Source organism: Suricata suricatta, chromosome 11 (genome assembly GCF_006229205.1).
Source record: "Suricata suricatta isolate VVHF042 chromosome 11, meerkat_22Aug2017_6uvM2_HiC, whole genome shotgun sequence".
Taxonomy (NCBI): Eukaryota; Metazoa; Chordata; class Mammalia; order Carnivora; family Herpestidae; genus Suricata; species Suricata suricatta.
In genome coordinates, this window is record NC_043710.1 from 56864275 (window position 1) to 56883851 (window position 19577).

Here is a 19577-nt window from a genome sequence, read left to right on the forward strand (position 1 = left end):
TCTTGAGAGAGCCAACTATTATATTCCCTGAGCCCGGGGTGCCTGGGTGGCTTAGTTGGTTGAGTGTCCAACTTCTCATGATCTCACAGTTTGTGAGTTCATTTGTGAGTTCAAGCCCCATGTTGGGATCTGTGCTGGCAGCTCAGAGCCTGGAGCCTGCTTCAGACTGTGTCCCCTCTCTCTATCTGCCCCTTGCCAGCTTATGCTTTGTCTCTCTCTCTCTCAAAAATAAATAAACATTAACAAAATGTAAAAAATATAAACAAATTATATGAAAAATAAAGGTAACAAATGCTCAAAACACATCACTTTCTAATTATTTTACCACATGTTACTATTATCTATGCTCCTGAGCTGACCTAGGACTATAGAACCCACTGGATGGGAACGCCACATGCTGGTGGCTTCTGCCCAGCTCTTCCCAAGCCCCCAGCAGGAAGTGGTGCATAGGCAGCTTGGAGTCAGCCATGGTGGGAGTGCTGACAAATGCTGCAAACCAATGCCAGGTTTATTGTTTCCTTGGCTGTTTATTAAGAAAGTAGTGGAGTACAATGTTGATGGTGCAACTTGCACTTCAAAAGTGTGTTATGTCTGTAGCTGTTCCCTTGTGGGCAGCATGGGAAAAAATTGGGGAGATATTTTCCCAGCACTCAAAATGATCATCGGATTGAGCAAAGGAGCTCCCAGCATCCCCTAATGAGCGAAATTCTGACATGTCTTCAGGCACCTTCACTGTTTCCCTTTCACCTTCTCTTCAAAACAAACAAAAATACCAGCCAATGTTTATGCCAGAACTACACTTGTTTGCCAGGAATTTGAATGACTTCTCTGTTGGAAAGAATAGATAGATGGATGATGTCAAAGGCAGCCCCTCTCCTGGGCAGCTCCTGATTCTATATGTTCCACTTTATAGTCTCAACACCCTGGATAACAAAAATTCTTATTCTTAGAGGTGTATGACTACACACGTGTTTTCTGTCTTTGAGGTCCCTCCCAAGGATCCCGCAGTGTTCTGAGCGTCCTCCCAAGCCTGTTTTGGAAGTGTTAAGCAGCAGTACCCAGACCCTAGTCCTCCAGTTTCCCACTCATGGCCTTGGCAAACAATCCTCTCGGGCTCTGGTTTCCAACAGTGTATAAACCGTTACGACAATAGGGGCAGTGTGACCTAGGGAGAAGGAGATACAGGCTTTAGGGGGTCTGCTCAGGGCTGCAAATTATGCCTTCAGTGATTAGCTTTGTAAACTGGAAAAGGCATCCAACCTCTCTGAGCCTCAGATTACAATATCTTTGGGACAGGATTGGAGAGACTAGACATAATGTACAGAAAATTACTACTATTTTTCTACTGTCACAACAGCTACTGCTGCTAATAATATTTATGATACTTTTATTAGGTGCCTTTCTAATCCAGGCAGTTTACAGGATAGTAGACTCCTTATACGCAACAATGGGGCCAGAATATAGTGGAGTGATATATTTAAAGTACTGAAAGAGTCGTGCCTTGGTGGCTCAGTCAGGTGAGCGTCTGACTTTGGCTCAGGTTATGATCTCATGGTTCATGGGTTCAAGCCCTGCAATGGGCTGTGTGCTGACAGCTTGGAGCCTGGAGCCTGCTTTAGACTCTGCATCTCCCTCTCTCTCTGCCCTTCCCCCACTCATGCTCTGTTTCTCTCTGTCTCAATAATAAATAAAAACATTAAAAAAAATAAAGTGCTGGGGCGCCTGGGTGGCTCAGTCGGTTAAGCCTCCAACTTCAGCTCAGGTCAGATCTCACGTTCGTGGGTTCAAGCCCGGCGTCAGGCTCTGTGCTGACAGCTAGCTCAGAGCCTGGAGCCTGCTTCTAGTTCTGTGTCTCCTTCTCTCTCTGCCCCTCCCCCTCTCATGCTCTGTCTCTGTCTGTATCAAAAATAAATAAAACATTAAAAAAATTTTTTTTTAAAAAGTGCTCAAAGAAAACTAATGTCTACCTAGAATTCTTCACTTAGCTAGCTAGCATAAAAGTATGAGGATGTCGGGGCGCCTGGGTGGCTCAGTCGGTTAAGCCTCCGGCTTCGGCTCAGGTCAGATCTCATGTTCGTGGGTTCGAGCCCCGCGTCGGGCTCTGTGCTGACAGCTGGCTCAGAGCCTGGAGCCTGCTTCCGGTTCTGTGTCTCCTTCTCTCTCTGCCCCTCCCCCTCTCATGCTCTGTCTCTCTCTGTATCGAAAATAAATAAAACATTTAAAAAAAAGTTTAAAAAAGTATGAGGATGAGACAAAGATATTTTGGACAAAGAGTATATTTCCAGAAGGCAAGGGTGGGATTCAAAAAGCAATGATGAGCAAAATACTACTGAATATTGAGGCAAATCTAAATAAGCATTGGACAGAAAAATTTTATTACTAATTATTTCTAAATTAGAGGACTTATAAAGCAAAACTGAGCTAAACTTTAAGACAACAAGAACACGGAAGTTGGAGGGGTGATCAGAGGTAAAGGCTGGCCAACTTCAAACTGTACATCAGATCCACAGATTTAAAAATAAGGGTAACCACACACACACACACACACACACACACACACACACACACACAACCAACCAACAAAAACCTAGAAATAAAATGCATAAGTTCTACACAGAAGGAAATACAGAAAAATTAAATCTATTCAATAAAAGGCTGATATGGATCAAAGAAGGAACAAAGGAAAATCATGGTAAAAAGAAAATCCAAGAAAATCTGAAAATAACTAACAAGAGAATTCATCAAGCTTACAGGCACCAGGTAAATATACAGCAATCAATATTGTTCCTATACATCACCAACAACCAATTAGAAAAGGTAACTAAAAAAAATCTCATTCACGACAATGACAAAATCTAGAAAATGTCTAGGAAAAAGCAAAGAAAAAAACCTTTTTTGAAGGATACAAAAGAAGACCTGAGTAAATGGAATGACGGATCTTGTTTATGCCTGCGAAGACTCACTATGACACAGAGTCAAGTTTCAGATTAACCCATACCTTTAACCCAAATCTAATCAGAATCTCAATAGTAATTCTGGTGGCTGAAAACTAAGTCCCAAATAAATATGGTAGTGTAAATGTCTAAGTAAGACCAAGACAATTCTGAAAAGGAACAGCCAAGAAAGAGACATGTCCTGTTAAAAATCAAAACACATTACACATTACAAGGCTATTGTGATGAGGTTGAGTGTGGTATTTGTTTGGAATAGACAAATAGGTCAGTGCAACAAACGAGAGAGCCCAGAAACAGACCCACACAAGTGAGGGGACTTGCCATCAGAGAGAGGGAACTTTTTACGTTAGTGGGAGCCAATGGCCTGTCGAACAAACGAATTTGGGATCTCTGGCTTTCTACACAGCAGAACATGGAAATGTATTCCTATCTCACGCTGTTACCCGGGAAAACTCATTCCAGATGTGCTACAAACCAGAGTGTGAAGAATAAACCTTGAAACCATCAGAAGAAAATATAAAAGGCATGTCTATCCTTTTGGGAGTAAAGGATTCCTGAAATTAAAAATGAAAAGCACAAACCAAACAGGCAGGGACTAAACATACGGAATACATGAAAATGACGAATTTCCGTGTGACCAAGACACTGTAACCGCAGGTGAAAGACAAGCCACAGAGAAGATTAGTCATCAGAATCAGTGCAGGTCAATAAAAGGAAGATCACACCCTAATAGGATGATGGTCATGGGGTGTGAGCATGTAGCCCACAGAAACGGAATTGCAGATTTTGACAAACACATGGAAAGCTTTTGAACTTCACTGAAAATCAGGGGAAAAGGAATTAAACAATGGCCTTTGTCACACAGTAAAATTGGCAAAAAATTTAAATGCTAACATTATAAGAAAAACAGGATACTTTTTACATGATTAGCTGAAGTACAAATGAGTCTAGCCAGTAAAAAGAGCAACTTTCCAATATCTGGTACAATGTGTACCAAGATCCACCAAGTCCTCTTCAAACTCTTAATTGTATTCACAGAGAGACTTGTATAAGATACTCACAGAAGCATTATTTTTGATAGTTAAAAATTAAGAAAGCCTAACATAAATAGAGTAAGAAAAATAATATGTTATCTATTCAATGCTGGAGCCATTAAAAGGAAGGAACAATTATATGTAGATGTTTATGCCCACGTGTTTGTATTTTTTCAAGACCTGTGATGCTGGGTAAAAAAAAATAGTTACAGAATGACACACTGTTAGATGACATCTAAGTAAACACACATACATATAGCAATGCCTTTTGCATTTTATTCAATAAGAAGATATGCATTCCCTGAGGTGCCTGGGTAGCTCAGTCGGTTAAGCAACCAACTTTGGCTCAGGTCATGATCTCACAGTTCATGAGTTTGAGACCCACGTTTGCCTCTGTGCTGAGAGCTCAGAGCCTGGAGCCTGCTTCAGATTCTGTGTCTCCCTGTCTCTCTCTGTTCCTCCCTGGCTCGCACTCTGTCTCTCTGTCTCTTAAAAATAAATAAAAATTAAAAACATTAGGAAAAAAGAGAGATGCAACCCAAACTCATGAGTGGTAGCCTTCTGGGAGCAGAGGAAGGAGCAAGATGGGTCTGGGTCAGGCAGATAAACAGAACTTTATTTTTTTTAAGTTTATTTATTTATTTTGAGAGAGAGAGAGAGAGAGAGAGAGAGACAGAAAATCCCAAGGAGGCTCTGAGCTGTAAGTACACAGCCCCACTCCGGGCTTGATCTCATCAAGCGTGAGATCATGACCTGAGCCAAAATCAAGAGTCGGACACGTAACTGACTGAGCCACCCAGGCATCCCAAAAACTTCATTATGAAAAAAAAATGTTTTAGCACAAAACAGACTGGAAATAAAAATAATAAAGTGTTAATTTTTTACGTTCTGGGTGGTGAGAATATGGCTGTTACACTATTCTTTGTAGCATATTTTTTAAAATTCAAGGATGAAGAAAGAAAAGAAAAAGTGCTTTGAAGATTCCTCGGCCAAGGTGCAAGGTGGCGGCAGACAGGAGGGAGCAAGAGCGGTATCAAGGGGACAAAACCACATCCTAGGCCGCCAGCTAACTCTCCCGTGTCATCGGAGTCCCCACTGCAGCAGTGCCCTCTCCTCTGCTCTGTGTTCTCTACCGCAAGCCTCAGGACAGGGCGCTTTGCCATCTGCACTGCGGTCTTTAAGGCGGTCTTGGAGCGTGGTTCCTTAGCACCCGGACAGACTGTAGAGGGGACGCGCCCAAGGGCTTGGCTCGATGACAGGCCAGGAAATGAAGCTGGGAGGAGGGGTTCATGTGGGTCCCACAGAAGCGGGGCAGGCATCAAGGCTCGCCTTCATCTGTCAGGGCTCGGCTCAAACACCACTTCCTCAGATGGCAGCTCCAACTCCGGGTCTAGGTTAGGCCTGTCAGCTCCCATTAAATGCTCTCCTGGCACCTTGTACTTTCCCTGCCTACAACTCATCACAGCTGTATTTAATAATTAGCGACTGGAATGCATGCTTCACAGCACATCTATCATTAGACTGCTCACTCCACGGTGAACTGCGTCTCTCTTGCTCAGAGCTGTAATCCAAGGACTTAGTTGGGAGCCTGTTCCCTGAGGGACTCATCTGTCTAAACCTGAATGCATTTAGATTCCCTGCTCATTCTTGAGAATAAATATTTAAAATTTCAACTGCAAAGACCTAATGATTTATGAAATATGTACATATCCATGCAATCTATGACATGTATAATATTGTCCCATTTTCTGGAGAGGAAATTCAGGCTCAGAGACTTGAACTAACTTCACCAACGTTACACAGATACTAAATGGAAAGGCTGGGATTTGAGCTGATGTGTATCTGATACTTTTGGTTAATCCACTGAACCATGGCTCTCAGATTAGTAGCTGTGATTCCTAACTTCCCTTACGTTCTTTACTTTTTCTTCAGAACTCTTCCCTCTTCGATCACGCCCAGCCCTAAAGGCTTTCTTAGTTAAAGGTATCCATGCTTCTGCCACGGCATCATCTCCCCCTGCCTCCTCCTCCTTTTCAATCATCATCATTATCATCATCATGACCTTTCTCCCTCCTATTGAAGTAGGAACAGGCATAGAGTAAATCAGAATGTGCCAAACTGTGGATCTCACAGTCATATCCACACTAGCTTAGGGTCTTAGTCAAAGGAATCCTATTGAAGTAGGAACAGGCACAGAGTAAATCAGAATGTGCCAAACTGTGGATCTCACAGTCATATCCACACTAGCTTAGGGTCTTAGTCAAAGGAAGGCTTCAACAAATATGAATTGAATTGGTTTACAGTGTAATACTCTCTACCCAAATTCCTCCATCTAGATAGAGATTAAAGTAGCATTTATAAAGTGCCGCCTTCTTTCGGTAGAATTCTCTCCTGTGCTTTTCCTAGGTGCCGAATCCTGGGCAAGTGAATTGTGCCCTCATGCACCTTTTAATCGCATTTACTTCTTATCTATTTTTTTAAAGCCTAGTTCCAGCTCCAAGGAGAACTCTTCCCCCTCCCCGCTCCGCACAAAATTGTCATAGGAGCCACAGGCTGCTATTACTTCACAATGGTGACTCCTGTACCTTGTATCCTTGGTTGCTACTAGAGATGGGTTGGCTACCCATTATATATGAAGACAAAGAAACTCTCTCACACATACATCAGTGCCCTGTTGCTTTTCAGTTGTAAGGAAACAAGAGAGTGACTATGCCACTTGGGAAGAATAAATGATGTGCTTAATAAGAAACAGTCAAACCGAGTATTCTCAGGCACTCTGTTCAGAAGGTTATTTGTTACTTAAATACAGAGTCTGAAACTTGGTAGCACGGTGTTCTGTCCTCAACAGTATAGATCAGAGATTGGCAAAATATTGTCCATGAGCCAAATCCAGCCCTTTACCTGGTTCTGTTCAGCCATGAGCTAAGCATCATTTTTGTAGATAAATATTTCTCATCAATATGATGAAAGGGAACACTAATTTTGTTTTTTTAAACAGGAATTTTTTAAATGTTTTTATTTATTTTTGATATAGATAGAGACAGAACATGAGAGGGGGAGGAGCAGAGAGAGAAGGAGACATAGAACCAGAAACAGGCTCCAGGCTCTGAACTGTCAGCACAGAGCCTGACATGAGGCTCGAACCCACATACGTGAGATCTGACCTGAGCCAAAGTCAGAAGCTTAACCAACTGAGCCACCCAGGTGCCCTGGGACACTAATTTTGAACTCCATTTCAGCAAATGTGATTCCCCTTTAAAAAACCCGTTCTTCTCATTAGTAGACCTATATGACAAAATACTCTATTCAATTATTATTATTATACTTTACGTTTCAATACTAAAACTTATGGGAAATTTGTTCTCTCTCATTATACAACATATAAGGGCTGGCCAAGCCTAGACATTTCCAGACTTGTCTCCTGCCATGTCACTCCTCACACTCAGAACACTTGTCATATCTGAATATTTGTGGTTCCCCAAATGCGTATCTTGCTCTCCATGTCCCAGCTGTCCCTTCTGCCTGGAATGTGCCTCTTCTCTGCCTACCTGACTGTTTTGCCTACGAAATCAGACTGATCCTTTAAGGTCCAGCTCAGATGCTACTCTCCTTTCTGAAGTCTTTCCTGATCCTTCAAGTCAGACTCAAAAATACAGAAAATCTTTTACCTAAGAATTTCATGGTTCTCTCCCCAGAAATCCAGAATGTGTGCATATAAGAGGGCAAAATTACCTCTTTGTATTAGCTGAGTGGGGCTCAAACCCATTTGGGATAATGATGATGAAAATACTTACCATTTATTGAGCACTCACTATGAGCTAGGTACTATGCTAGGTACTGTACACACATCATTCATTCCTTTGTTCAGTTATTTCTATTAAAGCATCTCCTAAATACCATGCACTAAGCTTGGTGCTGGGGGTGCCATGGTAAATGAGACAGATAAGAGAGTCACAAAATTAATGGAATATTTGGTCTTCCAACAACATTGCAAGGTAGGTATTATTGGTTCTATGTTACCAATAAGGAAACAAAATCAGAGAACAGAGGTTAAGTAACGTGCCCAAAGTCATATAGTTAACAAGTGGTGAGCATAATTTGAACACAAGGTCCCAGATATAGTTAGACATCTAAGAGGAGATGAAAATTACTAGTTAGGTGGCCTTCTCCGTTCTCATCTCATTGTTAAAGACTTTGAGGAAGAAATATATAGTTCCTAACCTCTTCCCTTCCCAATGGAACTAACTCCATGCTCTTGACACACTGCACAGGTACACCGCCTGCAGGAAGGGGTCCCTGATTCAGACTGAGTCAGGCACCCCCTTTCTTCTATGTCCTCTCAATACCTTGTGCTGTTGAACATACTGCCAACACTAGAATTTTCTTATTATGTTTCTCTCATTAGACCAGGAGCTTTTAGGACAGGTACTATTTGTAATTCACGCCTGTATCCAGGTCCTAATGTAGTGCCTGATAAGTGACAGATGTTTGCTGAGTGAATAGGTAACAGACTTTCATTGGTAGCTCACTCTATTCCATGCTCTCACAGATAACAACAAGCATGGCCAGTGCTTGCTGTGATGCATGTGCACAGGGAGCGTGTTTCCTCCCCATCTTCATCGGGACTCTTGAAGTCACCACTGTGCAATTACCTCCATTTTACTGATGAGAAAACTAAAGACTTTCTCAGGGTCACAGAGATTTTTAAGTTACATAGAAATGATTCCAACCCAGTTTTAGGGTGTGTGGGGGGCTCAGTCAGTTAAGCATCTGACTTCGGCTCACGTCAGGATCCTCACGGCTCATGAGTTCGAGCCCCATGTCAGGCTTTGTCTGTGCTGACAGCTCAGAGCCTGGAGCCTGCTTCGGATTCTGTGTCTTCCTCTCTCTCTGCCCTCTGCTGCCCACCTCCAGCTCGCACTCTATCTCTCTCTCTCTTAAAAATAAGTACAGATTAAAAAAATTGTTTTTAGGGGAGCCTGGGTGGCTCAATCAGTTAAGCGTCTGACTTCAGCTCAGGTCATGATCTCACAGTTCATGAGTTTGAGCCCATGTTGGCTCTGTGCTGACAGCTCAGAGCCTGGAGCCTGCTTTGGATTCTGTGTCTCCCTCTCTCTCTGCCCCTCCCCCACTTGTGCTCTATCTCCCTCTCTCTCAAAAATAAACATTAAAAATGTATAAACAAATAAATAAATCCTTTATTAAAAAGAACTTTTAAATCCAGTTTTACTGGCCAGCAAATCCTTCACAGGGCACCAGGATGCCTCCCAGGACTCATCCCGCCATCCCATCTGTGAATCTTCCAACAGAAGTAACCAGCCCCGATTGGGGCCCTAGAGAACTCTGGCCCTTGATTTTAACGTGCACCAGGGCCTACTTTAGATACTTGCACCCATGTTACCTGCCTCACAAGACGGCAAGCGCCTGTGAGTCGGGATCATGACTCTGCACATTAAATCCTCATAGCCCATAGCCGCGGCCTTTGCATACTCTGAAGATGATGCTGCATTGAACTTGGAATAAAAATAATATTAAGCTCACTGCATTATATTTATGATATTATGATCATATAAATCCAACCTAATTCCCTGCTTTACAGTATAAGCCTCTTTCACAATGGACTAGAAGCTCTGAAGGATAGGAGGGATTTAGAAGGAAGACAGGAGGAGGGCAGGAGGGAAAACTGAGCAAAATCCAGCTGTCGTTACATGTGGGGCTTGTCAAGGCCCAGCTCAGTCTGTGATTCGGCTAGATACCTCGCTCGGGCCCTCGGGATTTTAATGTGCAACCTGAACTGAGAACCTCCAGGAAAAAGCATCAGGTGTGTGTGGGAAGCAGTGGGTAAAAGTGCTGGAAACACCAGATAGCTCAGATCCTCGAAGACCTTGATTGCAGCCTGAGGTACAGGGCCTTGCCCAGGAGGGGAAGGGAATCCACAGAGAGTTCAGGACAAGAGTAATGGGACCAGCAACCCTCTCCCACTGCAGAAACAGGTTGGTGAAGAAGGGTGGCATGGGCTTAGGAAAGTGAGACCCAAAAAGAGAGCATAAAGAGCAAGAAGTACACAGCAGCCCCCTGGGAATTGCATGTCCAACTGGTACATGGCAGGTGTCTGCTTGTGCTGCACAGGCAGGACACAAGGTGGACTGGGAAGAGGAGACACAGGTTCCTGAGCCACCTCAGGTGGCTGGTGTGTGATGGCACTTCCCAAACCCCCCTGACCCTAGTTTTCACCTTTAAGGAGAGAGAGAGAGATTCACTTTAAAAGGTCATTTTGAAGTCTTAATAAAAAAGATATGTTAAAGCAATTGGCACGGAGTAAGTACTCGGCAAATGAGGTTGAAACACAATTATGTCTCTGTTCTCGCTAACATTCTGCAGCTTTGCTTTCTGCCGTTGTCTAGCTTACATCTGTTACGATGGCTAATAGAGAACAGTTCTTACAGGCTAGGATGATTGTAAAAGCACACTCTAGGATATGCCACAGCATCGGCCAGCTTCTTGAAGTCACTGTACGAAGCAGACAGTGACCACAGGGAATGGCACTGCAGAGGAGGCGGTGTTCCCAGGAGACACTTAGGGTGGGTTTTGTGGGTTGGGGCTGGGGCCCAATTTTCCCACCAGAAGAGGTTACACCAGGCTTGGTCCTGCAAAAGCCTCTTCGTTCAACTTGGAAACAAATACACATCGACAATGGGCCCTGCCAGGACAGCAAGGATAGGGAAGAGTACTATGATGTTTTCTATACGTGGGGGGTAGCTCCTGCAGAGGACACGGAGGCCAGAGGCAGGGAGGTGGGGTGCTGGGGCAATGGTTGGGCCTATGCTCTCACTGTCAGATGGGGACAACACACAGACACAAATGGTCCATCCTTGACCAACTCTTCTTCTATCTACACGGGATATGTCAGTGCATGTTGGGCCCTGGCCTCAACATTCTCTTCTTCTCACCTGCTTTATTCCCCACCCACCCTGAAGCCTGTGGGTCCAATCCTCACAGCTCCATGTCCAGAGCTTTTCTGTTCTGCCTTTTCTCCTGAGCATCAAACCTGTATCTCCATTTACTTGGTTTATACTCCATTTCCTTTTTCTTCGTTGAGGCATAACAAGCATAGAATAAAGTCCATAAATCTTCATTTTTCAAGATATAGAACAATTCCAATATCTCAGAGGTTCCCTTGTGCTCCTTCTTAACCAATGACACACCCTACCCCCAGAGATCACCACTATGCTGACTTCCACAGTCAATTCCTTTGACCTGTGTTTGAAATTCATACAAATGGAATCATTCAATAAGTGCACTTGTCTCTGTTCCTTTCATCCATCATTATGTCTGTGAGATATATCCATATTATAGAGTACTGCAGTAATTTTACTTCTTATATAACACTGGTCCCCACTAGGTGCAGGTTTTCCCCCTGCAGAGGGTTTTTGGCAATATCTGGAGGCATTTTGATGATCACAACTTAGCAAGTGTAAGGGTACGGTGGGGAATGCTACTGCAACAGAGCGGATTGAGGCCAGGGACGCTATGATGCACAGGACAATTCCCCATAACAAGGAATTATCTGATCCCAAATACCAGTAGTACCAAGATTAAGAAACTCTGTGTATTGGTTTCCTATCGCTGCTGAAATGAATTACCACTAACTGAATGACTTAAAACAATGTAAATGTATTATCTTTCTTTAAGTTTATTTATTGATTTTGAGAGAGAGAAAGAGGCAGAAAGAGAGGTAGAGAGAGACTACCAAGCAGGCTCCATGCTGTCAGCATGGAGCCCAATGCAGGGTTTGATCCACAAACTGAGCCAAAATCAAGTTGGATGCTTAACCTACTGAGTCACCCAGGTGTCCCCAAATGTATTATCTTATAGTTCTAAATGAAAAAGTCTAACAGGTCTCATGGAAAAAAATCAAGGTGTCAGCAGAAGCAAGCTGTTCCTTCTGAAGGCTCCAGGAAAGAATCCATCTCCCTGCTTTTTCCAGACAAAGTCTGTGTCTTCAACAGTCTAAAAACCTAAAGGCAGAACTTAGGACCCACTAAGTTCTGACAGGGAAGTAATTTCTGCAGGGCTACTATAAAGATTCTAGGAGAAAAGATTCTACTATAAAGCATCTAAGATTTCTAACAGCCTGCCAGGCACATAGTAATCACTCAACTAGCTATTATTATTATTTCTAATGGTGAAATCTAGCATATTTAGTAAACATTAAGAGAATTTTTAGTTTGTTGGTTGAGGCTCAACAGTTTTATTCATTTAGTAGAGAATTAGAAGCTCACCTGCCTGCATTTATACAACTGACAGACCTTGTAAAGCCAAAGTTGCATTGATTATAGACATACCTATAATCTTATGGATATTTATTTTAATCTTAGTGGACATTGGCTGGAGTATTTTAGTTTTGCATCTGGGAAATTGAGCAATTCTTAGTGATTGCAGATTTTGATTTAGAACTACCACTGGCTGGACTTTTGTTTTTTAACATTCATATATGCCATTTTCCCCCCTAAGAGAACAACCAGGAATTGCCTGTATCTCTTCTCCTCTCTGTGGGTTAGTCTAGGTCAACATTATATCTCTGAGAATTAACACAAGGTCAACGAGTCATCTAGCAAAATGCTTTGTAAACAGTAATTCTTCAGTAAGAATTTCCATATAGGCATAAGGCATTGCTTAGTTAGGTACTCAGTGTGGTTTCATGGTAAGTCTCTGTTCGGGCCCCCTCTGATTACTCCTTCTTTGTCTTTTTCATGGCCATTCCTTCTGCTGTCAGTACCCATCCCCTGCACGCCCCTCCCCCCATTCTTGTATCTTGTATAGGTTTCCATGCTCTGATGGCTAATTTTCTATACTCCCTCTTTGGGGTTGGTATAAATATGTATGCAAACATATCAAAAAAAATAGCAAACCAAATTCAGCAGCATAAAAAATGTTTTTTTACAATTTATCTCAGGAATGCAAAGACTGTTCAATATCAGAACACTCTATTCAAAAAGATTCAAAAAGAAAAACCATATGATCATCTCAGCTGATGCAGAAAAAGCATTCAACAAAATTAAAATCCCGTCCACATTTTTATAAACCCTTAGTAAACTAGGATAAAGAGAAATTTCTTAACCTGATATGAAGCCATCTCATAAAAACACAGAGCAAACAAACCTAATGCTTAGTAGTAAAACTTTAGGAGCATTTCCACATCTCAAGACAAAGATTCCTGTTATCACCTACTATCAAAACCACACCCCATGTCCTCACCAATGTAGCAATCCACACACACACATGATACATAAATATTACAGAGGAAGACAATAAATTGATATTTGCTAAAAACATACATTAGCTCCACAGACAGTCTAAGAAGTCTACAGATGAAAATAATTACAGGTGTGATAAGGTTGAATACAAGATCAACATACAAAAATTAATACATATGAAGAACAAAAAATTAGAAAATGTAATAAAATATAATCTTCACAGTAGGAAGAATAATTTAGAATATCTTTGACAAAAAGAAAAGATGTTGGTGTGGCATTAACTCAGAATAACAGAATAGAACAGAGATCTCAAAAATATATCCAAGCATAAGGGACCCTTCTATGATAGAGGAGATTCGTGGAGATATTAGTGATGAAAAGTTGAACTTAAAAAAGGTATTGGGACAAATGAGTTTCCATATGGGACAAAAGGAAAATTGGATCCCTACCTCATTCCATACACAATGTTAAAATCAAGTTATATTGTTAAAGACTTAAATATAGAACAATAAAACTTAAAAACATGTGTATGAGACACTCTTGTGGAGAAAATTACAAAATGTAAGTGAAGGACATAAAAGACTTAAATAAGTGGCAAACAACATTGTGTTTGTATATGAGAAAACTAATACTTTAAAGGCAGCAAATGTCTGCAAGCAATATTTTTCCAAGTACAGCTTGAAGTTCACCTGCATCAAAATTACCTAGATTGCTTGTTAAAGTGTAGTTTCTTAGGCTCTACTTTAAACCTACTGAATCAATATGCCTGAGGCCCAGGAATCTGTATTTTAGGAAACTTGCCAGATCATTCTTTGGTGTTCTAAATTTTGAGAACCCTTGCCTTCAGGAAGTAGGTCATAGCCTGAATTACACATTAGAATCACCTGGGACCATTTTTTAAAATATTCAGATGCCCAGGCCACACCCCAGATCAATTAAATCAGCATATCTGGGCAAGGCACCTATGCATCAGCATTTTGTAAGCTCTCCAGTGATTCCAATGTGCAGTCAAGGTTGAGGACCACTGCCCTGGGTGAAGGTACACCAAGTCTGTTAAGTTTGCTGCCTGTCCTCATTTGAACATTTACTTCTGGTGCTAACCTAGTCAAGATTGGACTTCATCCTGATCAAGGCAGGCACAACTCTTTACAGAAAGGTTTTAACTTATTCATTTGGTATCTCTAACACCTTATCTGATACATAGCAGGGGCTTGGTAGGTCTTTTTTTTTTTTTTTAATAAATCCAACTAAATAAAGCTGAATGAAATGAATCAATGTGTAGGTGGATAAAACTTTCACCAAACTCTAAATATTCTACTGTATTCAGCAAATCTGCATGGCACCTAGGCACAGTGTTACACTGTGAGAGGTAGAGAGATGAACAAAATACAGCCCTGCTCTTTAAGTGCTTGTGATCTGGTGGAAGAGGCAGATACGGAAAAAAAAGCATCTTACAATCAAGCCAACAATGAGAAGTGTACAGAATACAAGAGGGGAATACAAGAAAAATTAGCTCTGAATGACAAAGCCTAGAAGGTAGCCTTAAAGATTCAGTATCTGAGATTTGTCTTGAAGCATTGCTGAGACTTACCCAGGAGGAAATTAGGGGAGTGGGCAAATCCCCTAGAAGCACAGGGCGATGGTATAAATACGTATGTAAACGTCTTTATATTGAAAGGCTTCTGTGAGCAGAAGCCACGTCAGATGGCCTTTCTCTAACCTTCATGGGAGACTGTAGGGAAGATACTAAAGGCTCTTTTTCTTTCTGATGTCCTTGTTTCTACACCCATTTGTCAAATACTTTGCCTCTGGTCTATTAATTCTACCTCCTGGTGCCTCAGCTGACTTCTCCTCAGAAAAGTTTTCATTAGCATTTCTATGGGGAGCACCTGCCACCCCATCTATCCCTTATTAACTGATGGTGAGGGCAACAGGGTTGACCGAGAGGGGAATTTTAATCCCCTCCTCATGACTCATTTCTTTTCTAATGCTATGCTAGAAAATGCTAGGTCTAAAGTCACAAATGGCTACCTCGTGAAATCCATCCTTAATATTAAAAATGTTAACAGAGGCATGCTTTCCCGATATTATAATATGATCTATGTCATATGAGTGTACTAAAGACTAATCTACTTCATGATTGTGAGTAATGAAAGATATCTGAGATAGCACTTCATGAAAAAATCCCAGGCTAGTGTGGATAGATTATGAATTAGATGAACTGTTGAATTCAGAAGTTTTCTCAAAATCATAGCGCCAAGGACATATGATGTTATCCACTAACTGAATATTGTAGTAGAAAACCAATTAGTATGTATATGATGCTGTGCGCTGAATGTATATTTTACATTATACACCAGTATGTTATGCTGATGGATTATGTGTCCTTTCTCTATTTAAGCAAACTGCTCGCATTGATGTCATGTGACAGATGTCACTTGGAAAGCCCATGAGATGAACCAGTCACCATGGTGTAAGCCACCATGATTTATGTAGAGTGGCAGAAGAAAAGGGTTTGTAAATCAAATTATCTTTGAAATGGAACCCAACTTGGCTTTTAATAAGGCAATGGAAGACTCATCTCTGCCAACCATGGGGCCTACTTAAATTCAGGAGATATTCCGAATCATAGCAAAGGAAAGAACATGAGACAATAGGGAAGGAAAATCCAATGTTACAGATAAGCCTACAATTTCCAGGCATCTTTTTTCTTTATGATATATTTGATTAATTGATTATCTTATTTCTTCATATCTAGTTTCACCCAAAGTGTATTTCCCTATGATTGGTTAATTTTTCTTTAGAAACCAAAAACAACGTTAAATTTCACATCAAATTTGTCATGCACTTAAATTGCCCATTAAGGAAATTGATGTCTCTTAGCAACACTCATTCTCTCAATGCTTCAAAACCCTCCTAATTATACAGCAAAATGGAACTGCTGGCCCCAAAGTTACATGCATAATTAAATTTTACAGAAGACCCAAATGGAAAAAAAATTTTTTTGAGATGCTCAGAGATTTTTTTTTATAGGTTGGTGGAGTTCCGATAGCCACTAAAAATAATCATTCTCACCATCTGCAAGAGCATAGCTTTCCCCCATTCAATCCCATCACTTGCAGTATGAGTATATTTCTAAGTTTTTGAAAAATGATTAACTCTTTTAGAGAGAGAGGCAGACAGAGTGAGAGTAGGGGAGGAGCAGAGAGAGAGGGAGACAGAATGTGAAGCAGGCTCCAGGCTCTGAGCTGTCAGCACAAAGCCCGACACGGGGCTCAAACTCAGGAATGGCGAGATGATGACCTGAGCGGAAGTCAGATGCTTAACCAACTGAGCCACCCAGGCTCCCCTGAGTATATTTCTAACTGTGAAGCCTGACATGCTTGCTGTAAAGTTAAAGCAGTGTTTTGGGAGGAAGAGGCCAGATAGAACAAAGGTACAAGCCAAAATATGTGGAGGGTTGTATCTGAAGGGTAGGTCATTCCCTAACTGTCCAGCCAGTAATCCATGAACAAAGCAGGTCCTACTACCTTGGAAACATAAACTAGGAGAATTACCAAAGGAGATTTGAGAATTTGGGATCTCTCTTGATTGGCCTTGACTCTGTGGAGGTGAGGAGGAAGAGTTCCTCTGAGGAGGTGAGGTGGGTGTTAAGGTAGGGTAGTAGGATGGGAGTAAGAAGACAAAGAAGCCAGATCTGAAATCTGTGATGTTGGGCCAATCATAGAGCTCTCAGGGAACCAAGCAGGGCCTGCCTCATAAACAAGAAGGCCACGGCAGGATCACAAAACTACATCGTGGCTTTGTTTCTTATGCTCCTTGCTTATTTGCTTCCTTCTTTTCTTTTTGATCCTTTCTTGGCATTAGCATCAAGGAATTGTGAAAATTCCACTCCTGATGGCTAGGAACCAGGGAAAAGGATCTTGCCTGACCAAAGCCATAAAAAAAAAGTAGTGCACTCCTGGGGTACCACTGTGGTCGTGATAACAAGAAACCAAGAGAGAAATGCCAAGTGGGAGGTGGAATGCAGGAAGATGGAGTAGGAGCTAAATATTAGCTGCCCCCTCTCATTGGAAACTGCTTTCCAGAGTCCAAACCTGGGAAGGAGATGATATCTATCTATACTATGCTTCCCTCAGCATATGAGGGAGTGGTTGTTATGTTCACTGGAGAAAGACATCAGTCCGACATGAGGCTACATATAGGGTCTTGGCAAAAGGCACTAACTCTGCAGTCCCCCCAACCACAGCCTCCTGCAGGAGGGAGGCAGCTGGCTGTGGCATTGATGAAGGACCCCATAAGCCACACTGCTAGCTCATTTATTTATCATGCACATCTGTTTCCCCAGAGGCCCTACAGCCCAATGTTACACATTCAGAGTCAAATGTGGTCTGTTAGCTTCTTGATCTGGGTTAAAACATAAGGGCAGGACGGAGAGCTAAGCATTCAGAAATACATATTGGATATATGAAGGGTGAGAAAGCAAGTTGGAAGGGGTGAGGCTGTAGCTGAGGGAGAATTCTAGAAGGATGGAGAGAGGGAAAGAGTATGGGAGAGGGAGGGAGGGAGGGAGACATGCTGAGAGAGAGAATCACACACACACACAGAGGGAAAATGGATATGCCCTCTCTTGAAGGCATTCATTTACAGGGAATATAAATGTGCTAAAGAAGGGTTCTTGGTGGTAACAGAATGAGCAACACAACTGGAGAACAAAAAGGGAAAGGAGAAAGGAAATGCATCAATAGGGGAGAAGGTGGGAGGCATCTAGGAAGTGAAAATCAGAATAATGAGGCATCAGTGCACAAGGTTGTAATGGAACTAAAACATTGATGTGCCCGCCCACGATGTGCCAGGCATAATTGTCCTCCACCATCTCATTTAATCCTCACAATGTCTAGGGCAGTGCCAGGTATAGAGTGGGTGCTCAAAAATATGTCGAATGTTAATATTTGATAAATGAACAAGCAATTCTAGGAGAACAATCTACCATCAATCGCATCTTACAAGTAAGAACCTGAGGCCAAGAAAGGTAAAGAAACGTGCTCAGTGTGTCACAGTTACTAAGAGGAGGAAGGAATCTGACTTTAAAAGCCTGATGTAGAAGGAGAAGGGTGATCTCTAAAGAGCCCTGCAGGGAATCTGGAAAAGGGTGTGGTGTTTGGATGTCTCCCAGGGACTGAGAGAGGGAGGGAAGAATGAATGGCCAAGTGGACTGGGCTAGGGAGAAGGGGGACTGGCCATTGGGAAAGAGTTCTTCCTCTAGGAGCATGAGGCCCGGCGGGAAGGCACAAAGGCCAGTGGGCAGCAGCTCAGCCAGGAAGGGGAAGCAGCATCCAGGCGAATGCAGCTGGTGAGGCGGGTGGGGCAGAATGGCACAACTTGTGAAGAAACAGTAAAGGGTCTCTGTTGAGCAGGCAGGGATCTGAGGAGGGGCAGGGATGGGGGGGGGCGGGAAATGGCTAAAGTGGTATAGGGAACGACAGGCAGGCCGGGATGGACAGCACTAACAGCCTCACATAAGAAAGAGCAGGAAGAAGCCAGCCCTGGAAGGGTGTCCGGGACGCGGCTGGGGAGAGGGTGTGGTCTGGAAGGGGAGGGGCCGCATGTGAGGCCTGAGTTGCAGAGAATGAACCCTGGCCTGGGCAGCCTTTAGGAAAGGGTAAGGGTGACTTGTCGCCTGCGCTGAGGCCGCGTCTCACCTGTAGGAGCTGCTCACCGCGCTCGCCACCTCCTCGCGGATTTGCCTGTTGAGGGCGTCCGCCACTGCACGTCCCTTGCCACCCTCGGGGACCGCGGCCTGGACCTGGGCCTGGGCTGCGGGCAGAGGCGTCTGCTCCGGCCCCAGCCCCTCGGCGCGACGCAGCATCCAGGCGGGCGCGGGCTTCCTTCGTGTGTCGCGCTCATCCGCACCGGAGGGCTTTCCGGCTGCCAGGCCACCCGCTCCGCCAGGGGTCGCCTCCTGCTCCTGGGCCTCGGCGGCGGCCTGCGCGGGCCAACGCTCCTGGCTCTGCGGCCGGCGCTTGGACGCCCCGAGAATTGGCACCGAAGCCTGGGAGGACGTGGGGATCTGCACGGGCTTGGGAATCCACGGGTGGTCCCCGCGGCGCGGCAGCGGCCAGGCGCGGAAGTCCTTCTGGTACTGGGTCTCGCGCTCGAAGGGCGCGTCGGAAGGCTGGTACTCGCTGCGCGGCCGGCAGCTCGGCTCGGGCCGCTGCACCTTCCAGGCGCGGTAGTCCTGACGCATCACCGAGTCCGCCGGGCCAGCGCTGGAGGTGGAGCCGGAGCCCGGGCCCGGGCCGGGCCCGCTCCGGCCTGGGGCAGCAGCCGCC

The 19577-nt window shown here is 43.5% G+C and overlaps 1 protein-coding gene across 1 annotated transcript in view; it reads right to left on the bottom strand.

Annotated features, from left to right (window-relative positions):
* Positions 1–19577, bottom strand: part of MAP6 (microtubule associated protein 6) — a 75048-nt gene that overhangs the window by 54596 nt on the left and 875 nt on the right. Inside the window, 1 exon segment of the mRNA XM_029957638.1 lies at positions 18948–19577. This exon segment is cut by the window's right edge and continues 100 nt beyond it. Within this exon segment, the coding sequence (XP_029813498.1) occupies positions 18948–19577 (630 nt within the window).